General features: G+C 44.3%; 1 protein-coding gene across 1 annotated transcript in view; it reads left to right on the top strand.

Annotated features, from left to right (window-relative positions):
- Window positions 1-19941, top strand: part of Galnt17 (polypeptide N-acetylgalactosaminyltransferase 17) — a 418231-nt gene that overhangs the window by 373145 nt on the left and 25145 nt on the right. Inside the window, exon 7 of the mRNA XM_021656996.2 lies at window positions 16053-16238. Within this exon, the coding sequence (XP_021512671.1) occupies window positions 16053-16238 (186 nt within the window). The remainder of the gene's footprint in view (window positions 1-16052; window positions 16239-19941) is intronic.

Here is a 19941-nt window from a genome sequence, read left to right on the forward strand (position 1 = left end):
ATAAAAGAAACAGCTCTTCCCCCAGCAATCTACTTCTTGGAACTAGACCCCACCATACACCTTCTAGCACCTCCCAATAAGCAGACAAATTCTGTATCTGTCAATAGATGAATCCCTGGGCGAGGTCCAAGCTCTGATGGTCTAATCACCTTAAAAAGATTGGGTTCACTTACTCAAAATCAATCTTACAGCACATGAGCCTACTGAGGACACCTCATATCAAAACTATGACATGAGGAAAAGTAGCACTGTAGGAATAAAAGCTTGTGTGTAGGGCTCAAATCCCATATCATATGAAGCATCTCTTTAAAAGACCCCCTCCTTGGTGGCCAACCATGTCTGATTCAACTTTCGGCCCACTTCATGAGAAGGAGCCCATGCCCTACACTGCTTGGATAGTCAGGAACCAGAGAGACAGGATAGCCTGAGACTTGGGATCTGTGCCTTGTTCGGTCATCATCAGTGAGGCTTCCTCTGGCAGCAGATGGGAGCAGATGCAGAGATGCACAGCTAGATATTATGTGGAGAGAGGTGGGAGTCTAAATTGGAGGTCTCCATCAGTCCCTTCCCTAGGAGCTCAGAGAATCTCACAGAACAGGGGAGGAAAGAACAGGAATCAGAGGGGGACAGAGGATACCGGGAGAACACAGGGCCCACTCAATCAACTAAGCAGGATGCATAGAACGACATGGCAACCGTGGGACCTGCAGGGGTCTGTAGCAGGTCGTCTGCATATAGGTTATGGATATCTCTTGCTGTTATCTTGGTGTTTTTGTGGGATGCCTAACTAGAAACAGGTATATCTTTGACTCTATTGTAGGGACTCTGCCTCCTGTTGGGTTGCTTTGCCCAGCCTCAGTCTCAGGGCTTTTGCCGTATCTCATTGTATCTTGTTTTGTCCTGCTTGTCTGTTGTCTCTTGGAGGCCTGCTCTTTTCTGAAGGGAAACAGGGGGAGTGGATCCAGGGAAGAGGGGAGGTGGGGTAGGAGGCTGGGAGAAGAGGAGGGAGGAAAATGTATGAGAAAAGAATCTATTTTCAATTAAAGAAGAAAGAAAGACTCCCTCCCTTACACTTGGGTTTGGGTCCATCAGGTCTACCCACTCCTACCCCTGGTCTTAGCATCCACCTAAGTTCAGAATCCTAGCCCCCATCTGTGGTAGTTATTTTTCCTGTCATGCAAAGGCAATGAAGGAAAGGATGGCTTTGGGCTCACACTTTGAGAGTACTGTAGTCCATCATGGCAAGGAGGGCATTATAATGTGTGAGGGAAGTCATCTCCTAGATGACTACAGGTCCAGCCAGGTTGATAATGAAGAGAAACCATCACACCTCACTGAGTTCAGATCCCTGCCCTAAGTTTTTCCACCTAGAGCAGTATCCTTAGGACATGCCTTACAAACACAGAGGAGAAAAGAGGAAAGCCAAGATGTGACGGCCTGGGAATCTTCACTATTGGTGATGTTGGCTGTTTGGACAGAGCAGTCTCCAAGACCTCTTACTTCTCTATGAGATTCCCACAATACCACTCTGAAACCCTTTCCCTGGGCCATTGAGTCCTCTGCTCTCTCTTTCAATGTCTGTGCCCTGTTGGTATAATGTTCTTATGGAATGTATACAATTTACCTTTGTTCATTCAAATGCTGATTTCTCTACCCCACTATCTGGTATCAGTCCAGACATTGCTTTGTGATATTTATTCTAAGCATCACCTGTCTCAAGTTTGTGTGAACATGCCACCATTTGTTCTCTCTATTGTCAATAAAACAACTAGTCAATGCTGAGCAATGGAGAGAATAGGGTGGGACATCCTGGTCTGGAGGGGAGGAAAAAGGAGTCAGAGAAGGTTAGATCAGAGAGGAAAGGACTTGGAACCAGGAGGAGAGATGAACCAGATCTAAGATATGACTAAAAGCAAGTATAATGTGGGAAATCTGAATGGGAGGAAACTATGCAGGCTTGGAAGTTTAGGATGAGTAACTATTGCCCAGCATTGTGCTCTAGGTTAAGTAAATAAATCCTAGTCTCTGTGTGGTGATTTGGATATACAGCTGGTCTAGAAATAACCACTGTTTAATTAAAAGATAAGTCAATAATAAATATTAATATTCAACAACAGTTGCCCTGATTAACTTCTTAAGCCATTGGCAATTGATCTGTGATCCTGGGAGACTCATAAAGCTTTCTCTGGTATAAATCTTAGGCATTGTCACCAAGGATTGCTTTTATTCTTCCAGTACTCAGTGGTCGGTATAAAAACATTGAATTATGTTCCCTCTTTCTCTGTTGTGTCTGGCAAAATTATTAGGGACAGAGGTGAGGATAGTTTGCTTGCCACCCCTGGTTTAGGAAGGGGAGTTGTAGGCTTGTCTTGTGTCTTGAGAGCTGCAGCCCTAGGGGGTCTGAAGTCTGCCAGATGGTGTGATAAAGATCATATTCTTACATAAGGACTCAGTGAATCCAGGATGGAAGGCCATCCAACGGTTCACAAAAGAAACTTCTAAGACTTTGCTAGAAGGCACTCTCAGGAGACTGGATCACAGAGGCTTGTTCATTAGAATAAAGCATCATGTATATGTCTTTTAGAAAAAATAACTGCGGCACAGGGGGATGGAGAGATGGCTCAATGGTTAAGAGTTCTTGCTGCTCCTGTAGAGGACCTGAGTTTGATTTCCATGTCACATCTGCTTAGTAACTCCAGCTCCATAGGATCTAACACTTCTGGTGTCCTCAAATACCAACACACACACACACACACACACACATACACATCCACACATGTGCATAATTAAGAATAAATCTTTTTTTAAGAATCCACTATGAGCGAGGGAAATGGCTCTGGCAGTATATTTCTTGCCTTGAAAGCACAAGGACTCAAGTTCAACCCTCAGAACCCACATAAGAAAAAGTCAAACATGATGATAAGTGTTTGTAATCCCAGTTCTAGGGAGGCAGACAGGTAGATCCTTGGGGTTGGCTGGCTGGGCCTAGCCAAACCAGATAGTTCCAGGTTGCTGAGAGACCCTGTCTAACCAACCACATGGATAGAATGACTGAGGATGATAGCCCAGAAGAGGGTGTTGGGTCTCCAGGAACTGGATTTATAGATGGTTCTAAGTCTACACTTGGGCTCTGGGAATCGAACCAGTGTTCTTGGCTGTTGACCCTTCTCTCCGGCTCCTCGTTGTGATTTTGGCTGGTGTTTCCCTGAGGGTTAGTGAAGCTGGAAATTTTCTCATAGTCTTCTTAGACATTTCCATTTCTCCTTTGTGGAGCTGAATCCATTCAGATCACTTACTCATTTTTAAATTGGATTCTTTCTTCTTTCCATTTGTCATAGTGAGCTTTGTCAACTCCATACAAACCATGTGAAGAGTCTCAGTGAGGGATTGTCTAGATCAGGTTGGCCTGGCACCATAGCTATTCTGGGGAGGGGGGAGGGCCTGTCTTCATTGGGAAGAACCCCGCTCCATCACTAAATTGGGTGGTACCACTGGTGCAGGTAGAAAGACACAGAAGGAGAAATCTTTCTTGCTTTGCCCATTTGCCCTTCTTGCTGGTGAGTTGACCTATCCTATTGCTGCCACTACTGATTCCTTAGCTGTTATTAGAGACACATTCTTTGGGGGGTTCCCACAAGGACTGAAAATCAGTGGCTCTCCAAGAATTCTCCAAATATTTGGTGCCAGATTGAAACTGCTGACGCACCTGGTCATGTGCATGTATGCGTGTATGCCTTGGCTATCATCCTCCAGTGTTTTCTACCTTGTTGTTGGTTAGGCAATGTCTCTCTCTGGTTGGAACTTGGTGATTTGGCTAGGCTCACCAGCCAATCAGCCCCAAGGATCTACTGGTCTCTGCCTCCCCAGCACTGGGATTATAAACACCTGTCACGTTTGGCTTTTTCTCTTCCTGTCTCTGTGTATGTGATGTACAAACAAACATAATGAAGGCAAAACACCCATACATGTAAAATAAATAAACAAAAATTTAAATAAAACCCTAGTTTTTTTCTGTTGTAACAAATACCTGAATACATAGTGGAGGAAAACTTGTATGGCTTATCATTTCAAATTGCAGTCTCTCATGCTGGGCAAACCGAAGAAGGGGTTCAAACAACTAGCCATATCACATCCACAGTCAAGAGCAGAGAGAAAATGCACACATCCTTGCTTGTTGGTACTTCACAGCTAGCTATCTCCTTTCCTATACAACCCAGGGCTACCTGCCCAGAGAATGGTGCCACCCACGGTGGGCATCATAATAATCAAGATAATGCCTATAAGCCAGTCTCATATTTTTCAGGCCATGCCAAGTTGCCGGTTAGCGTTAACTAGAATAAAAGAATAGAGAGAACAGAAAAAGGAGAAACGGACAAGAAATCACAAAAGGTAATAGAAGGTACATAGCATTGGAGGACATTATACATTTAAACACATACATGCATATATATTCATTGTGGAGTACCACAATGAAATCCCTTACTCTGTCCAATTATTGCACACTGATGATTAAAAGAAGGGCTGAGGAGATGAGTTTAGTTGGCAATGTACTTGTCCTGCAAGTGTGAGGACCTGAATTCAAGCCTCAGATTTCATGTAAAAGCAAGTGCACACTTGTAAGCCCAGTGATGACGAGATGGGAAGCAGAGATAGACAGGTCCCTGAAAGATTGCTGGCCAGCTAGTGTGGCTTCTTTGGCAAAGTCCAGGTCAATGAGTGACCTTGTCTCAAAAGAAAGCTGGGAGACACCTGAGGAATGACACCTGAGGTTGTCTTCTGACCAACACATGGATGTGCATATGTGGGGGGAGGGGGCACGCCCCACACATGCAGGCACACACACTCTCTCTCATACACACTACATAATCCCCATACAAAATTATTAATTAATTTAATTAAATAAGGCCAAAAATAATAAATGATGGTGAAGATGTAGAGAAAAGAGAACATTCTATTCACACATTGTGTGTGTGTGTGTGTGTGTGTGTGTGTGTGTGTGTGTGTGTAATGTTCAGGTTACATGTGGTAAACATATTCAGGTCAGAGTACAACTTTCAGGATTCAGTTCTCTCCTTCCATCATGTGAGTCCCAGGGATTACACTTCAGGTCATCAAGCTTGTCAGTAAGTGCCTTCACCTGCTGAGCCATCTCATTGATCCCCAAGAAGGGGAAACTCCATCATGCTGCAATGTGTCTGTGAATTTATAGTCACTGTAGGAACACCATGGAGGTCAGAGGGCTTGGGTTAGCTGACAGTGAGGGGTGACTTCTGAAAGCCCCTTCCCATCAAGTCTTGCTCTCCTCTCCCCTGTACATAGCTGAAAAGAAATCCAGCCATTTAGCAAGGCTCCACCTTCTCCCAGAACACCTTTGTAGTGCCTGTTGCTGGCCCAGAAAGAACAGATGCCCACCATCCAATGTTTCACCATGCCAAGCAACTCTAAAAGGAGGATTTGGGGTGTGTTAGTGGAGGGGAAACAGTTCATTTCTGATAGGTGAAGCTGGGTTGTCTATCACCCCAGCCACAACAATGGGTTCTGGTGATCAGCCTGGGTAACAACATCCAAGCCTATGTAAGCTCCAGCATATAGCTTGCAAGAGAGAAATTGGGCTATCAGATTCTTGTCATATGCGTGAAATGCATCAACCCCATTGATAGACTGAAACCCTAGATAGAGTAGCCAACTATATCGTGACCCTGAAGAACTGGTCATCATTGCCACGGGGAGATTTCTGTGATTGCTCCACCCACTGGAACAACTTTAGTAGTCTCATCAGAGGAGATGAGATCTGACTAGATGAAGAACAGAATAGATGGTTGGCTGTGGGAAGGATGTGGCCCAGGCCAGGCACATATCACTGGCACCATTTTCTCTGAATCACAGTAATAGTTCTTTGCAACCTAGAAACTATGCTATTTAGAAAATTAAGATAAGTGTAAAAACAAAGCCAAGACAAAGAAGACTAAAAGGGCTGCCAGAAAGAGAAACCATATGTGCCTGCTTCCTTGTAGAAACTGTGTGAATATGGATTCCTCTGGCTACTCACTGATGCAAATTTGTATTTTAATTATTACTTAATTTTGAAATTATGTGCGTGTGTGTGTGTGTGTGTCCTTATGCATGCCAGTGTAGATGGGGGTTTTCTGTAAGACGTGTTTTTTACCCATGTCCTGTTCCCAGAAATAACAACTCTGAAACCTTATATTTACAAATATATGCCTGGGACATAAGCTTTGGCTCATTCGCCAACTTGCTCATAATAACTATCCCATTTATTCTATTCTAAGCTCTGCCACGTTGCTTATTACCTTTGCTCAAGTTTCATGTGTCTGTCCTCCTCAGTGTCCTGGGATGAATTCTCCACACTTCGCTCTATCTCAGCATTCACCCTCTCTACCAGAACTCCTCCTTCCTATTTTCTGCCTCACATATAGGCCAATTAGATGCTTATTGACAGGGGAAGAATCCACATGGTACATAAAAAAGTATACCTACACACCAGTACAGTGCTTACTGAGGCCAGTAGAGGGTGTTGAATCCCAGGTGTTTGTGAGTTAACTGATGAGGCGAGGAACAGAACTCATGTCCCCTGGAAGAGCAGCAAGTACTCTTGATCTCTTAATTGTTAGGGTATCTCTCTAGCCCCCAATGTAAATTATTAAGCCAATCCTTTATCACAATCCCTCTGTAAGGAATAGAGCCAGATGGTGGTGATGCATGACTTTAATCCCAGCACTCTCCAGGAAGAGACAGGCAGATCTCTGAGTTTAAGAACAGCCTGGTCTACAGAGTGAGTTCTTGGACATCCAGGGCTACACAGAGAAGCGGTTGTCAAGAAAGAGAAAGAAAGAAAGAAAGAAAGAAAGAAAGAAAGAAAGAAAGAAAGAAAGAAAGAAAGAAAGAAAGAAAGAGAAAGAGAGAAAGAAGAGAGAAAGAGAAAGAAAGATAGAAAGAAAGAAAAAAGAAAAGAGAAAGAGAAAGAGAAAGAAAGAAAGGAAGGAAGGAAGGAAGGAAGGAAGAAAGAAAGAAAGAAAGAAAGAAAGAAAGAAAGAAAGAAAGAAAGAAAGAAAGAAAGAAGAAAGAAAAGAAGGAAGGAAGGAAGAAGAAAGGAAGGAAGGAAGAAGAAGGGAGAAGAGAAAAAGATCAAAATATATGTAGACCTTACAGGACTGATGAAGATCAACTGCCGCTTTGGCTTGCTCCTTTTGTAAAACAACAATAATCACAAAAATTAAGTTAATGGAAAAAAAAATCTCTTGAGATCCAAACTTAAAGATCTGTAGAGGTGATCATGGTGGAGCTTGCCTGTCATTTCAACAGTCAGAGGTTGGGGCAGGAAGATTGCTGTGAGTTTGGGTCCAGTTGGGGTGTGACCCTACTTCAAAAACAAAATTGTAGGGGCTGCCTCAATTGCTCAGCAGCCAAAGGCATCTTGGCCATCAAGCCTGAGGGCTTGAATTTGATCCCTAGGAATCACATGGTGGTGATGGGTGGACCAACCTCTTGAAAGTTGTCTTCTGACTTCCACATGAGTGGTGTAAACACACAAACACAAATAAATTAATACACTTTTGAACTGCATATAAAAATATTATCTAAGCCGAAGCAAGCATACTCAGCATTTTGACACGAGGAAAAAAAAAAAAGCCATGCTCTGAAGATAATGCAATGCCCTCCCTGGGTTCGCTCTGAACCAGGGAACGGAGTTTGCTGCCCTGATCATGCTGGCTCTCATTGTCAAGGAGCTCTCTGTGAATGGATGGCACACCTGCTCCATCCACCTCTCCGACACTGCAGGAGCCAGGCTGCCAGCCGTTGGCAGCAGCAGCTATCAGCGGGCAAGAGATGACATTTCAGGCCCCAGGTCCTCGGAGATACACAGAACACAGTGTCAGTTGAGCCAGAACAAAACAACACCAGAAAGAACTGTTTAAAAATTTAAAAGACCATGTCCTCTTTATCAGCTCTGCCACAGGCTGCCTGTTCTAACAGATTTCTCAGATGTGAAACTGGTCCCCAAGTGGGGCCAAGAAGTGAATGGGATGGAACAGGTCAGGGAAGTGTTCAATATCCCAGGGCAGGATCCTGCTTCCCTGGACAATGGGGAATGGATTGTTTTCCAGGAGGGAAACAAATGAAATTACTGGAGGTCCTTGAAGGCTGTTTACTTCTAGGTGCTGAATCCTTTAAAAACCCAGGCTTCTCAAAATTCAACATCTTGCAGTTCAAAGTATGGACTGCAGAGTACCTGGGACAAATCACTCAGGTCCCTGGGATGTGCTAGATTCCACATCTTTGGTTTAATGTGGGGGAAAAATCTGGGCTGGGGAAATAGCTCAGAAGGTAAAGGTGCTTGCTGCCAAGCCCGATGATCTGAGTTCAATCCCTGGAACTGACTCCCACAAGTTGTCCTGTGATCTCCATATGGGCATATTCTTCCTTCTAAGTCAAAAGAGTAATAAAAAATTAAAAACATATAGGGAGGCTGGGACTGTAGCTCAGTGGAAGAGCCATTGCCTGACATTTACAAGGCCCTATCTTTGGTTCCCCAGCACTTAAATTCTTGGAGGGCAGGGAAAATTTCTCAGTGGGTAAAGTATTTGCCTTGCCATTAAAAGGACCTGAGTTTGGATCCCCAGCATCCATTCAAAATAATCTGAGCTGGGAGATATGTGGTTGTAAATCCCAGAGGCAGGATGATTGAGTTGCAGAGAGCTGTGCAGACAGATCTTGAGAACTCATTGGTCAACCAGTCTAGTTAAATGACTGAGCTGAGGGTTCAGTAGAAACCCTGTCTCAAAAAAGTAAAGTGGGGAATGATCAAGGAACACACCTGGTTGAACCTCTGACCTCTACATACACACACAAACATACACATGTATGCACATACACACATATAAAGACACACACCACACAGACACAGAAAGCAAATTCTGTGTAGATAAATAGGAAGATATTGGCAGGGAGCCTCCCATATGATCATGGAAAAGCCTCAACTCTTTCCACATTGTGTCTCCGCTCCCTTCAGAATGGAGCTTCCAAGTTTGACCATGGGAGGTGGGATGGAGAAAGTACACTGTCTTTGTAGCCACAGAAGACGGATGGTGAAAAATCAGAGCCCAATGGCCAAGCTAGCTAAAGGGGAGCCTAGAAATGGGGTGCCCAGGGGACTGTGTGGCCCACACTGTAGTTGATGTCATTAGCAGGAAGCAGGCACTGCCTGTCAGTAGTAGAAGAAGGCAAAGGCATCCATCCTTTTCATGGAGATGGTCACATGTGGCTAGACTGGGTCATAAATGGGGGACCATCAGGGACCTGATGGTCAGTTTCAACTGTCAACCTGACACAATTTAGAATCACTTGGTGAAATTTTCCAGATCAGGTTGGACCATGAGCGTGTGTGTTAATAATTATTAGTTTATTAATATTAATAAGTTAACCATTTTATAAATCAAATTAATGCTAAATAGTGGTATTAATTGTTAAAATAATTAACAACAAAATATATAATCGTTGGTTAATTAATTATAGGTAATTAATTGGTTGTTAATTAATATAGAAAGACTCAGCCCATTGCAGGTGGTAGCAACCTCCAAGGAGTTCTTTTCTGGCCTCCGTAGGCACGCTGTGGACTATATAAGAGTTAGGAAATTAGCTTTTTGAAATCGAGCTGATCACAGTCAAGCGTGCGTGTGTGTGTGTGTGTGTGTGTGTGTGGCGCACGCGCATGCAGGTACGCCCTTTCATTTCTTTCCTTGCTTTGGACTGTGGATGCGGACTGATGAGCTTCTTGAGTTCTTCCCATGACTTCCATGAAACTATGGCTTGCACCTTGGGGAGCTATATATGCTGAAATAAACCCTTTTCCCCTAGGTCGCTTTTTGGCAGAGCATTTTCTCACCGGAACAGAACTGTAACTAGAGCGGGGACCCAAAGTGAAGTTTCTACTAAATAGAGGGACTGAGACCTTCCATTGTCTCAGTGTAGGAGGGACCCACCCTGTTGAGGAATGCCTACATAGCAGTCTCAGAGGCAGGAGGCACTGGGAGGAGGGGGGAGGGGATACTGCAGTTGGGATGTAAAAAAAATTTAATTAAATTAAATTTTTAAAAATTGGAATAGAAAAAAAAAAGAGTCCCAGAGACATTATGACATCAACTGATGGAACTCATCAGCAGGTGGGTAAAAAGCCACTAGACCTACACTGACTGAGATCAGGGAACAGCCCTGAGAATCCAAGCTTACAGGAGCCTGTACTGGTCTTTGCGTCAGCATTGGCTCTTGGTTTGAGGGGATACAGTCCACTGTGGTGAGGAAAGCATGCCAGCCGGAACATGAGGTGGCCGGCCAGGATGTGCTCACAGTCAGGAAGAAGGGACAGATAATGCTGGTGTTCAGCTCACTTTCTCCTTGTTATTAAGTGCAAGCTCCCAGCCCATGAAGAGATGTCACCTGAATTCAGGGTGGGCCTTCCCTCCTCTGTTAAACTTCTCTGGTAACGCCCTTATAGACACACCCAGAAGTATATCTCCAGTCGACCAAGTTGACAAGTGTGACGTCACACACTCCCTAAATTCAGTATTAAAAACTGGGGCTGGGGAGATGGCTCAGACATTAGAGCATGTGTGTATTCATTTCTTTCTTTGCTCGTGACTGTGGGATATCAATATAATATCACATGATGCTGTTATGGATGACCCAAATTCTGTTCCTCACTCCCATGTTGGACAGTTCACAATTGCATATAACTGCAGGCCTAGGAATCCTGGCAATCTCTGCTAGCCTCCGTGGACACTGCACACACACTCACTTAAACACGATAAGAGATCAATCCTTAAAAATTGTAAATACCAGCTTCCTTCCATGTCAGGGCATATAGTCTCCAAGCTGTGGCCTTTGGTGTTGAGGACAGAATTAAATATAATTCACTCTCCTCCTGTGGCTAAGCATAGATTATCTATAATTACACTGTAACAGCTGCTTTCTAATCCTCAGCAAAACGCTCACTAAATGGTGGTTAGAAGGATGAATAATACACATAGATAGGAAAGTGAATACAATGTTATCACCCACCTGCTTTCTGGAAACTTCCATATGAAGGTGCTGAAATTGCTCTCAGCACTTCCATGAAATTTATTCTAGTGTTCAGCATGGAGGAGCCAGCGAAGGTTGTGAACTCTGTCAGTGGGCTCTGTGTCATCTTATTTTCACATCCCTGGCAGCATTTTTCTCAGAACACTGGTCTGTACAAACATATATATGGTGTTGGGTTCAATGGCTGAAGGCAAATTGTTATAAGTTAAAGGGCAGCAGGGAGGATTCTGGGTATACAAAGCAATAGAATGCTTAATGTCTGTTTGGTGTGAGCTGCTGTAGGGGAAGAAGGACGGCTCTGTTTCGGGTGTATGTCTTAGTTTTGCTTCTAATGCTGTAATAAAAACACCTGGACAAGGGCTGAGGCTATGGCTCAGTGGCCAAATACATATACTTTTCTTGCAAAGGACCTGAGGTTAGTTCCAGGACTCATGCTAAATGCCTCACAACCAACTAACTCTTGGCTCCAGGTGATCTGATACCATCTTCTGCCTCTGCACATACACACAGAGACACATAAATAAAAAGTGAAAGTTTTTTTTTCCTTCAAAATACCCTGATAAAACGCAATCTAAAAAAGTATATTGACTTATAATTCTAGGTACATTCCATCATAGTGAGAAGCCAAAGCCACAAGTCATGTAACATCAGTCAGAAAGAAGAAAGCAATGAATGCCTGTGCTCAGGCTCTTCTTCATGATTTCTTGACTAGGGAATGAACCCGCCCACAGTCAACATGGGTCCTTACACATCAGTTAAGCCAATCAGGACAATCTCCTGCAGAAACTTCTCAGAGGCTAACATTAATCTATACCAGTGGTCCTCAGCCTTCCTAAGGCTGCAACCCTTTAATACAGTTCCTCATGTTGTGGTGACCCCCAACCATAAACTTATTTCTGTTGCTGCTTCATAACTGTAACTTTGCTACTGTTATGAGTCATAAAGTAAATATCTTATATATAGGATATCTGATATGTGACCCCTGTAAAAGGGTGGTTCGACCCATACACACCCAAAGTGGTCACATCCCACAAGTTGAGGACTGCTGATCTAGATGATACTTCCTAGCCATGTCAGGAGGCTTGTCTCCCACGTCATTCTGGATCCCATGAAGGTGGCAATTAATGTCCTGAGGAATGTCCCAATGATGTTTTCAGGTTTATATGTCCCAGAATGAAAAGGCTATATTAGGGATACATGGTTAAAAGTAGAAATAGAGATGACCTGTTATGAAAAGGAACCCAGGCCAGAGAGCTGCAGCTTGGTACCATGCCTGAAAACTTAAGTTCAGTCTCTGGAACCCATATGGTAGAATGAGAAAACCAACACACACAAGTTAGTCTCTGACCTCCACATGCACTGTGTATGTCACACATGCAATGAATAAATTTTAAGTGAATGTATTCTCAAGTATGAAAGTGGGCTAGGGAAGTGGGGGAAAGGTATCCATTTAAACATGCTGGGCTGAGAGGCTCGTGACTCATTTATACCAAACCTGGATCTCCCATGGGCATTTCTCAAAAACACTCTCTTCTGTGGAGCCCAACTTCAGCTCTTCTAGTCTCTGCCAATTGCTTCTTTTATATGTTGATCTTAATGTCTTCTTATATCTTGTTTACTTTGCATATGTGCGCATGTCCCATAGTGCATGTGGAGGTCAGAGGTCAACTTGTCAGAGTCAATTTTTTCCCTGCACCTTCGGGCCCCAGGGAATGAACTCCTGTGTGCAAGTACTTTCCCTGAGGCATCGCCATCTTGCCAGCCCTTTACATGTTAACAGTCTTGATGCTGCTGTCCCCAGCATCCAGCGCAGCACAAGGAAGGAACAGAGCTTTTAAGCAGGAACAAGACTTTAGGTGGAGGAAGACTTTAGAAGGAGGAAATGGAAGGGATAAAGGGATTTAAGGTGGGACATGGGAAGATAGAGCAAAGTAGACTTAAATACGCATAAAGATTACATGGGATGTTTTTCAAACATGGGAGCATGTTCATGTGTGACAATAGCATGCTATTCCACTGGGTAGTAAATGATGAATTTTAAGCTGACGATAAGTTCAGACCTCTATGATGCTCCTCCCTCTAATACAGTTTGTCTTTTAAATACAGAAGCAGCAACAATCCAAAAAAAAAAAAAAAAGAAGAAGAAAGAAAGAAAAAGAAAACCCTTCAACCCCCTCCCTCTGCTCAATGAATCAGGCTGCTTTCAATAATGCGTTTCTTTCCTCCTTGGAATCACACGCCACTTACCAAGGTTCATTTTAATTCCTCAGCCTGTGCAGCCTGCGCTAAGAGAAATGGCTTGCATCGACCCAGCTGGCAGCAGAATCTAGATGTTTAGGGGTCCTCGCCACTGCGGTGCTTAAATTGAGATATGTCTTGAGATCTGCATCCGTAAATCCTGTTTCTGAGGAACTGTAATAAATAAAGCCAAAGACTGAAATTGAATTTTTGTAAAAGGAATTTAGGAGGAAAGCCATGAAGCATCCATCCAATTGCGGAAGAGACGATGCATTTAAGCAGCTCATCCTCCCAGCCTGGCACAAAATACTGGGGAAAGATACCAGGGACTGGGGGTGGGGAATGTGCCCGTCTGGGAGGGCAAGTATTACCGAGATGGCCCAAAGAAGAATGGGAGGAACAAATTAAAATATATTCTTAGCCAGATATCTGGCTGGGTTTATTTATTTGTTTATTTTTTAGTCATATTTTACCAAAAAAAAAAAAAAACCAAAAAAACAAAAGGTGACCCAATGGGATTCTGTGTATGTGAGTTCTGCATGGAGAGATCCATCAATATCATTTCTATTGTTGTTGTGATTAGTTTTTCATTGTTTGTTTGTTTTGCCCATTACTGGACAGAACCCAGGACCTCATGTATGCTATAGAAGTGCTTTACCACGGAGCCACACCTCAGCACTGAGAGACTGTGTGCAGGTGGTCTGCTACTGAACTACATCCCAGCCCTCTTCTTACTCTTTGTTTTGAGACACTTTCACTAAGCTGCCCAAGCAGGACATGAACTTGCTGTGAACCCTCTCCCTCCATCTCCCAAGTACCAAATATAACTAAACTGTGCCACTAGCCACACCTCATTGTGGCCAAAGCAACTTGGAAATGAATTTAAAAAGGCTTTAGGGTGACCTAATCAGGGTCACAGGAGACATTTGGAAGAGCCATCGCTAAGACTGCAGAAATGCACACCTTCAAAGGAGGTTAGGAGAAAGGCCCCGGTGTTGGGCTTCCAAGTTCTTGGAACCTGACACACTACCAACCCGAGAGACCAACTTTAGGGAAGGTGTGGAAATGAGCATCCCAGCGAGGGGTGACCCTCACTGCCCTCAGAGTCTCAGAACATTGCTGTAAAGACAGTGGCTTCCCGTGTGTCACCCAGGCTCCACGTGTGGCACAATGCTCACCTAGCATGTACAGGGCCCCTATAAAAAGTGAGGTGCACGTCACAACCCAAGATTCTTCAGGAATGGGCCAGGATATTCCAGGATACGGGCCTCTCCACAACAACCCACCTTTCCCCAGGAGTTGAGCTTAACACTCTTTTTTAAACTTTATTTCATTTGTGTGTGTGTGCTTGTGTTTATGTTCGTGTGTGTGCATGTGGGTGAGGAGGCCAGAAGACAACCGTCAGTGTCGTTCCTCAGATGTTGTCCACCAGCGAGAGTCTCTCACTGGCCTGGAGATCCCCAAGAAGACTAGGCTGGCAGGCCAGGAAACACCAGGAACTCTTTTGTCTCCACCTCCCCAAAGCTATGATTGCAAGCACGAGCTCCCAGGCCTGGAAACCTTCTAGGGTTGAACCCAGATATTCATACTTGCACAAGTGCTTTACCAACTCAACAACCAACCCCAGCCCAAGCTTATTAACTTTGTTAAAAGGCATATTTTTGCTGTTTTTGTTTATGTGTATGTGTGAATGAATACCCTGTATGTGCAGGTGCCCGTAGAGGCCAGAAAAGACACACATACACACACAAAAATAAAAGAAGGAAAACTGTGTAGGTTATTTCAGAGGAACCACAGCTAAGTCCAGCCAAAGGCCTCAGCCTCAGCTAATAATAAAAAAGCACATAGCCTAATTAGAAACTGGACAAGCCAGACACAGTGAGATGTACTAGTTACTTTTTCATAACTGTGACCAAATACCTGAAAGGAAGGGAGGACTTATTTTGACTCAAAATAAGTTCAAAGGCACAGTCCATCATGGTGGGGAAAGCATGGCGGCAGAAGCATGAGGCAGCTAGTCACATGGCACCCACAGTCAGGAAGCAGAGAGAATGCTGGTGCTCAGATTACTTTCTCCTTTTTAATCAGTCCAGGACTCCAACCTGTGCGGTGGTGCCACCTACATTCAGGGCAAGACTCCCTTCCTTAGTTAATCCAATCTAGAATCTCCCTTATAGACATCCCCAAAGACTTGTCGCCTAGATGATTCTAGATCCATTTAAACCAACAGTCATATTAACTGTCCTAGTTAGCTTTGACTGTCAACTTGATGCAGCTTAGAGGCATGTTGAATACTTACCCAGATGAGATGAACATGCTTTGGTGGAGGGTTATCTTGATGGTCAGTTAATGTGGGAGGATTCTGCCCACTGTGGGTGGCACCATTCCCTATGCAGGCTGTCTTGGGTTATATTAAAAAGCTATCTAAGCATGACCCTATGAGTGTACCGGTAAGCAGTATTCCTCCATGTCTCCTGCCTTCAAGTTCTTGATAGAGTTCCTGCCCTGACTTCTCTCAGTGAAGCTCTGTGACCTGGAAGTGTAAGCCAGGTGCATCCTTTATTTCCTTAAGTTTTGGTCAGAGTATTTTATCACAGCAACAGAAAGGAAACTAGGACCCATGCTAAATAGGTTCAACCACTTCTCTGGAGACTGTGGGAAGGGCGATGGCCTCTGGGATGTCCTCTGTCATACTGATGAAGTCTCTGTGCCTCCAGGTGTGGCTCTGTGGTGGCAGCATGGAGGTCCTTCCCTGCTCAAGGGTGGCCCACATCGAGCGGAAGAAAAAGCCGTATAACAGCAACATCGGCTTCTACACCAAGAGGAATGCACTCCGGGTAGCGGAGGTCTGGATGGATGACTACAAGTCGCACGTGTACATAGCGTGGAATCTGCCTCTGGAGGTAGGAACAGGCGGCTTGCCCTACCATGCTAGAACAATAAGCTTGACTCTCTGGCAGGCCATAGAAACTTTTAATAAACCAACAGTTCTTCCCTTTCCAAGGCTCACAGACACCTGCTCTTAACAGGTTGGGTGCTTAACAGGTGTTGGGTGCTCTTAACACTGAGCAAACACAACAGAAAGGCATCGATCCACTTACAGAGATCACAGGTCTTGTGTGTTAATCCAAATCTTGTTATATGGCGCTGCCTCTCTATTCTGAGCATGCACTGTGTCCAGAAGGTTTTTGCCCAGGTTTGGGCAACCATCTTCTGCTCTTGCTGTGTGACCTCCTGTGGAGCCCCAGCTGCTGGCGACAAACCCTTATTGAAGGTTGTGATGTTTGTTTCCTTCCCTCCCTCATACGTGCAGCTTGAGGCTCCAGGAAAATCTCTGGTTACCACAGGCTCCTAGCAGGAACCCCGTGCCTGTGCCCAACTTGGTGTGAGTCCCACCTCTGTCTCTTGGTATTGATGAAATCATCACCGAACACCTCTCTGAACTTTCAGATATTGAGCAGTAAAATGAGAGGTGATGACACTTTCTCTTTTCTCTGTGTTTCACGGAGTGCAGCGGAACAGCAGAGATACAGTTCAATGTGTGCACAGCTTGAGTGGGTGAAAAATAAAAGTATAGAGATTGTGTCACTGTTGTTACAGCTTTTCCTCCTCCACTACCCAGGGTCCAACCTAGGTGCTTGTGTATGCTAGAAAAGCATGCTTCAACCCCACACTGGGGGGGTTCTAGGCAAGTGCTCTACCACTGAGCCACACCCCAGCCCCTCACTGGAGGATTCTAGGCAGGTGCTCAACCACTGAGCCCCTAGTCCTGGGGGTTTCTCAAGACATGCTCTACTACTGAGTCAACCATTTTTTTCTTTTCATTTTTCGACTTACTAAATTTCCCAGGCTAGCTTTGAATTCACTCTGCAGGTCAGGCTAACCTCAAACTTCTGACTTTCCTACCTGAGTCTCATAAGAAACTAAAATCATTCAACTGTGACACCAGGCTTGCCTCATTACAATTTTTGAAGTATATCCTAAAGAGTTGCTTCTCCCTCCTCTAGCACAGTGTAGTGATTGGACACAGTGTTTGTTTACAGATTTTAATTTGCATTCATTTATGTAGTTTGGGGGGGGTGATGTGATGGTGCGCACCTATGGAAGTCAGACAACAACTCGTGCAAGTTGGTCCTCAGGTCCTGAGGATGGGCCCTGGGTCATCAAGCTTGGCTTCAAGCCCTTTTCCCTACTAAGCCATCTTGCCATGCCAGGAAAATGGGGCGATTCTTATTATGTAAGGTTGGGTAACCTTAGACGAGCACTTAGCACATCCCAGATACTTTATACATTTCTTATTTACAACAGTTCGTGTAATCTCATGACAAAAGAATGAGCAGTCTGTTTAGATTTCCTTATCCATAGAACAGTAATTGTTCATACTTACCCCCACAGTGCCCCAGTGATGAAAACTGAGAATAGAGCTTATCCCACATTAAATACTCAATAAATGCTGGCTGGTTACAGGCCTACTATGATGCCCATTTTACAGATGAGAAAACAGGTACTTGGGAGGTTAATGGGATATTCCTAAGGCCTTACATAAAACTCAGGAATAAGAATGTGAACTCAGGGTTGGAGAGATGTCTTGAGGGTGAAGAGTGCTTGCTGCTCTTGCAGAGGACCAGAGTCCAGTTCCCAACACCATTTCAGGCAGCTCATAACCACCTGTAATCGCAGTTCTAAAGGATTTGATGCCCTCTTATAGCTACCATGGGCATTGTGCTCATGTGCACATTCACACACACACACACACACACACACACACACACACACACACACGCATACTAGAACTAAATTTTCTTAAATAAAGAATATGTAGTCAAATTGTCAGGCCAGGAGTGTGAACTCATAACCCCGGTAAGCCAGTGTTATGGTTTATTCTTATTTTGTAGAGAAGGATCTTGGATGACAGTTTTATCTGTTGTATTAGTTACTGTTCCTCTTCTGGGATAAAACGCCCAACAAAAGCAACTTATGGGAATAATGGTTTATGGTGGGCCACAGTTTGAGGGTGCCCAGTCCACTGTAATAGGGAAGGCGTGGCAAGCAGAACATGAGACAGCTGGTCACATGGCCTCCACAGTGAGGAAGCAGAGAGATGGACGCTGGTGCTGAGCTCATCCTCCTTTTTATTCAGTCCAGGACCCCAGACCATGAGGTGGTGCATTCAGGGTGGGACTCTCTTCCTCAATGAATCCAGTCTAGAAACTCTCTCACAAACATGCCCAGAAGTGAGATTCTGGATCATCTCAACTTGACAGTCAACACTAGCTATCACACTTTAAGTCAGAAGAACTGTCTTAAGCTCTCTTGGCCAGTACAGACTCCATTACAATCCCCACTTGGCCATGGGGCTGCTGTGAAGGAAGTTTAAGAAAGGCTAGAAATCACACAGGACCTGAGCATCTTAAAGAACACCTCATGAACAACATGCTCAAAAAGTACAGATTTGGGAGATTTATAGATTTCTGCTTTTCAGATGAAGGATGTTCAACCAATAAAGGTTATACGAATATCCAGAAAAACTCCTAAATCTGTGTGTGTGTGTGTGTGTGTGTGTGTGTGTGTGTGTGTGTGTGTATCACTGGGATAGAATCTCACTATGGGGCCCTTCATGGCCTGGAACCAAATCCTAAATCTGAACTGAACTAGAAACATGTTTGATCCTAAAACATTTTTTCATCCATTCCTTCCATTACTTTTTCCTTCCTTCCTTCATCTTCCTTTCCCTCTCTTTCCCCCCTCCCTGCCCCTCCCTTCTGTCTGCTTTGACAGGATCTCACATCATGGCCCAGACTGGCCTCAAGTTATGATCCTCTCAGCTTCTGACAGGCCTGTGCCAGTTCCTGGCCTAAGCACTGGACTACACTAAGCACACTCAGCCTGTAGGCGCCATGCTTCCCCTGTCCATACAGACCACGACCAAGTTTTATTTATAAACTTGCGCTGTGAGAGACTGCCAGCAATGGCTAATAATAAAGTAGGATGGTCAGAACAATATACTCTGGTGAAATTTACTTCCAATTTATGAGTTGTTTGTTTCTGGAATTTTCTGTGTAGAATCTTTGGACCGTGGCTGTTGATCACAGGTGGGTGGCAGCGAACAGTGAGGCACAGGTGGTGGGCTGGTTCCAGATCACTGGCCCATCCTTGTGAGTGCTTTCCTGCCATGCTTCTAACAAATGCCCATTTCAGCCAAGTGTGTAATCCCTACCGTGGAGAGGTGGAGGCACCAGGATCAGGAGCTTAAGGTCATTACTAGCTATATAGCCAGTTTGAGACAATCCTCAACTATTTGAGATTCTGTCTTTAAAATGAAAAGAAGAAGAAGAAGGGGAAGGAGAAGGAGAAAAAGAAAAAGAAAAAGGAGAAAAAGAAAATGAAGAAAAAGAAGAAGGAGGAGGAGGAAGAGGAGGAGGAAGAGGAGGAGGAAGAGGAGAAGAAAGGGCATCTTCAGCCAAGCAAGTCTGCACAAACCTATATTCCCAGCACTAGAGGAGATGAGGCAGGAAGGGTTGTGAGATGTGAGATCAAGGCCAGCCTGTGCTGTAGTATGAGGTCCTCTCTCAAAAAAGCTATCAGGCTAACAGACACTGATTGACT

The sequence above is a fragment of the Meriones unguiculatus genome, chromosome 4 (assembly GCF_030254825.1).
Source record: "Meriones unguiculatus strain TT.TT164.6M chromosome 4, Bangor_MerUng_6.1, whole genome shotgun sequence".
In the NCBI taxonomy this organism is placed as follows: domain Eukaryota; kingdom Metazoa; phylum Chordata; class Mammalia; order Rodentia; family Muridae; genus Meriones; species Meriones unguiculatus.